Raw genomic sequence first — 1075 nt, 5'->3', positions numbered from 1 at the left:
TCACTGAGACTATTATAACTGGTTAAACTAGATAAATTATCTTTTAAAATCATAAAAATACATATCACTGAGTTAAAAACAAACTAAACACAAATTAACAATAAAAATTAGTGTCAATTGGCAATATTCATCAAAGTAGCAGTTAAAATTCCAAACAGCATGAGACTGAGGAATGGAATGAGACCATATCCACTGCTAGTAGGAGAAGTACTAGGAGCAGTTGTACTGATAGAAGAACTACTGCTACTGCTAGAGGACACACTTGTTGTACTGCTTGGAGTAGCATTGACAATGTTTGATTGGGAACTTCGAGAAGATACAGTATTTGTGGCACTGGGGCCGGGTGTAGCATTGATGGTGGTTGATGAAGAGGAGCTGCTGCTAGTTGAAGCACTAGATGTGGCTGATGATGATGAAGCAGTAGAGGCACCCACTTGATAAAGTGCAGCTACATGTAGATGTATACTTTAAAATAAAACATTTTGATAATACATTTTTTGTTACCTGCTTCAGGGCAATTCTCAAAGTCGTCCTAAAAAATTTTTAAATACAGTATACTATACACAATGGCAAAGTTGACGTACATAGCATATCTCAAGACATGAAGGACATATAATTGTTCCTGTATACGTTACACTGTTGTTGACTTGATTAACTGTTAACTAATAGAGAATTGGAACTATATAAATGCTTTCCCTTTTCCCTCGGCCCTCAAAACTTAAACATACCACTTCTCCAGCTTGACTGCAATGATATGATTGATCAAGAATGAATATTGTAACGGCACCATTAGAGCATCGATACTATAGCAATACTAAGAAATTGAAAGAAGTATGATATGATTAATTACCTGATAGCAGCCAGCTTGAGGGAAAGAAAGTGGTATACTACTGGAGCTTCCTGCAGCTACCCATGAAGTATTGTGTTCAACGCATCTTGACCCTTCCCCATACGTTTCAGCCCTTGGATTACTTAAACCTATAAATGCAGAAAAGAATTTGTTCTGTTACATCAATGTTTCCTTTGAAACCAATTTTTTTGTTTGTACACATATTTACTCCTCCTAATAACATAA

The 1075-nt window shown here is 35.9% G+C and overlaps 1 protein-coding gene across 1 annotated transcript; it reads right to left on the bottom strand.

Annotated features, from left to right (window-relative positions):
- Nucleotides 1-17: 17 nt before the first annotated feature.
- LOC109593560 (cell wall integrity and stress response component 1-like) lies at nucleotides 18-1006 on the bottom strand (the record flags this gene model as incomplete). The annotated part of the gene is made up of 5 exons (XM_020008588.1): nucleotides 18-448; nucleotides 505-532; nucleotides 585-662; nucleotides 729-803; nucleotides 851-1006. Coding segments are annotated over 5 exons (672 nt in total), but the record flags the coding sequence as incomplete, so codon positions are not given.
- Between the last annotated feature and the right edge of the window lie 69 nt (nucleotides 1007-1075).

The sequence above is a fragment of the Amphimedon queenslandica genome, unplaced genomic scaffold (assembly GCF_000090795.2).
Source record: "Amphimedon queenslandica unplaced genomic scaffold, v1.1 AMPQUscaffold_906_Cont27078, whole genome shotgun sequence".
In the NCBI taxonomy this organism is placed as follows: domain Eukaryota; kingdom Metazoa; phylum Porifera; class Demospongiae; order Haplosclerida; family Niphatidae; genus Amphimedon; species Amphimedon queenslandica.
This window is presented reverse-complemented; position numbering and strand designations above follow the sequence as displayed.